At 45.8% G+C, this 2,583-nt stretch overlaps 1 protein-coding gene across 1 annotated transcript; it reads right to left on the bottom strand.

Moving 5' to 3' along the window:
• Positions 1 to 685: 685 nt before the first annotated feature.
• On the bottom strand, positions 686 to 2,350 carry zgc:162730 (uncharacterized protein LOC564559 homolog). Its single transcript, XM_066662434.1, has 2 exons — positions 2,207 to 2,350; positions 686 to 1,879 (listed from the first exon to the last, which is right to left on the bottom strand). Exons 1-2 carry the CDS (start codon positions 2,234 to 2,236, stop codon positions 938 to 940), a joined length of 972 nt encoding a protein of 323 aa, XP_066518531.1. The 5' UTR covers positions 2,237 to 2,350; the 3' UTR covers positions 686 to 937.
• Between the last annotated feature and the right edge of the window lie 233 nt (positions 2,351 to 2,583).

The raw sequence follows: 2,583 nt of genomic DNA, 5'->3' as shown, positions 1-2,583 counted from the left end.
TTTAGATGTGTCATGTGCTGGGGACAGCAGGTTTAAATTAAAATTAAGGAGGTTTCTCAAACAGCTATTCTTATACAAAGTCAAAATAGGCACATGAGATCATAATGCTTTGGTTAAATGCTACATTTCTCCTAGTACAGATGTATAAAGTGCATTTCTTAGTGAGTACATTTTTAGATATTCAGCATTTTTTTTTCTTTTTCAAGTTTGTCACATTGCTGGTTGAGTAGCCCAGGAATTGTTTCAGTTTTGGCAGCTGACAGTTTGGAATGGACATATGGACATAAGCTCTGCTTATGCCATTAGCAATAGTTCTTACACTGTATGTCACTGCATGTCAGTGTCTCGTCAATGCCTTGTTTTCAGTACAAATGCCACAGAAAAGCAAGCAAATGGAAGACATGGCCATATAAAGAAAGACGTGTGTGTGTATATTTTATATATATATATATATATATATATATATATATATATATATATATATATATATATATATATATATATATATAGACTGCACAGCATAATCTCCTGTACTAAGACTTTGACAATGTTATTTTGTCTGCATCTGGACTTAGTTTCTTACAAAGCGTTTAAACCTAGTCCTGTGCCAATTCAACATGATAAGCCTTTACTGCAATACTGTGGCATTTGCACTGAAAAAATGTTAACCTAAGAATTTATTTCATGTGGCTCCTAGTTTGAATGAACAACGCGTAAGCGAACAAAACTATTTAAACTCTTTCCAACCACATGGAATAACTTTTAGGCTAAACTGTTGACCCACTTTTTACAGTGTGCTGTGTCTGTCAATATCATTTCCTATTTTCTGTATATAACAGTAGGTGCCATCTCTATAGTCTCAATTTCGGGAGAGGGGAACAGTCATATTAGGGGTTGTTGTTGGAATCCACTTTAAAAACAAAACAAAACATTCCACTCATTCGGAGAGCGACATCCGGGCAAACACAGTGAGCCGTTTGCCGTTGGCGCTGTCGAACGTTGGTGACTCGGAGCCGCTCGCGCTTCCCGCGCTGCTGTAGCTCTCGCGGTCCGACAGCGACTCGTCAGATGCGAAGCGCTGGATGTTGATACGGTTCTCTTTGCCGCTTCTTGAAGCCTGGAAGCCGCTGCCGTGGCCGCCGCACATACAGCACGACGATGTCTGCTGCTCGGGTACTATGGGTGCGGCGTGGGGGTCCGCCTCGCCCCTTCGGCTCTGAGGGAAGGCAAACATCTCGCGAGAAGCGTCACCGAAGACCGGTGACAAAATGTCGGACAGGGGAGGCGGCGAGATGGAGGAGGCGCGGGCGAAGCCTGAGGGCTCGTAGGACGCTGGTGGAGAGACACTGCGAGCCCCTAGGAAACCGGCGAAGCTCACGCTCTGTCGAAGAGGTTGGCGCTGGGCTCGGCGCTCAGCGAGCTTCTCCTCGTGGATGAAATGACAGCGGGTCCCATAAGGACAGTATCCGAATTTGTAGAATGTACGGCACGCCTCCGTCTTGTACTTTGGATGCCTGTAGAGGCCACGTAGCTCATTTTCGCCGTGGGCGAACTGACATTTGACGCCGTACTTGCAGCTGCCGTGCTCCTGGTAACTCCGGCACAGCTCCGTCTTGTAGCGGTTGGGCGACGCCGGAGCAAGCGGCGGGAAACCGGGCGGCGGGGGCACTTCGGGAGTTTTACGACAACCATAGTTAGGCAGATAGCTGTCGGTGAGGCTCATGGAGCGGTCGGACCTGAATGGCAGCTGCGGTTTTCCGTTTATGACATTTGTTTGAGACGAGCTCTTGCTCCAGATCTCAGACGGCCATTCGTCGCTCAGCTGCTCAGAGCTGAGGCTGTCTGTTGAAAAAAGCGAACTTCGCAGGATCACTAGATTCTGAAAGAGCAGAAAACCAGGAATAACGTCAATAAACCACATGATGTCTTTTCAGAAACACAACAATATCAGCATGAGAGGACTTACTCCCTGCCACGTAGGGGAAAACGACCCTACTACATACGACTATGCTACATAGCAAACAAAACAAAGTCAGTTCCACCACCACACTAAACGGCAGGAATAAACTCACTGCCACGTAGAAATAAAATCTGACTTGTGTTAAAATTAACTACAAAACAGTTACATTGTGGAATGACAAAAAAGACACTGCCCTCTTCACAATGTAGAAGAATAATAGTTAATGTAGCTGCTGTTGTTACTCACCCGACGAATGTCGTCGTATGTGTCGGACATATTTAATTCTCGTCGTCCAAATAAAAACGTGTCTGAAAACTAGGCGTCGTTAGATACGCGAGTAAGTTGCACGAAGGAGCCAGTGGAAGTCTCTTTTATAGTTAGTATGAAGGGGAGGAGGAAAACAGTGGGGGAGTGAACTTCAGTTCCCGTCGAGCCGTCCCATAAACACACACACGAAGTCAAACACCACATGCACACTCTCGTAAACTCGTGTGTGTGTGTGTACTTTCTGGTGACAGGGAAAATGTTTCAGTTTCACCAGCGGGAGCACTACAACGCATTTACTGTAAAAAGACACTGAGTTTGTCCCACAGAGACTAATGAGTGTTCCCACGCTGCGTATA

Source organism: Hoplias malabaricus, chromosome 1, assembly GCF_029633855.1.
Source record: "Hoplias malabaricus isolate fHopMal1 chromosome 1, fHopMal1.hap1, whole genome shotgun sequence".
Classification (NCBI taxonomy): Eukaryota; Metazoa; Chordata; class Actinopteri; order Characiformes; family Erythrinidae; genus Hoplias; species Hoplias malabaricus.
The sequence above is the reverse complement of the archived record's forward strand: the minus strand, read 5'-3'. Positions and strand labels throughout refer to the sequence as shown.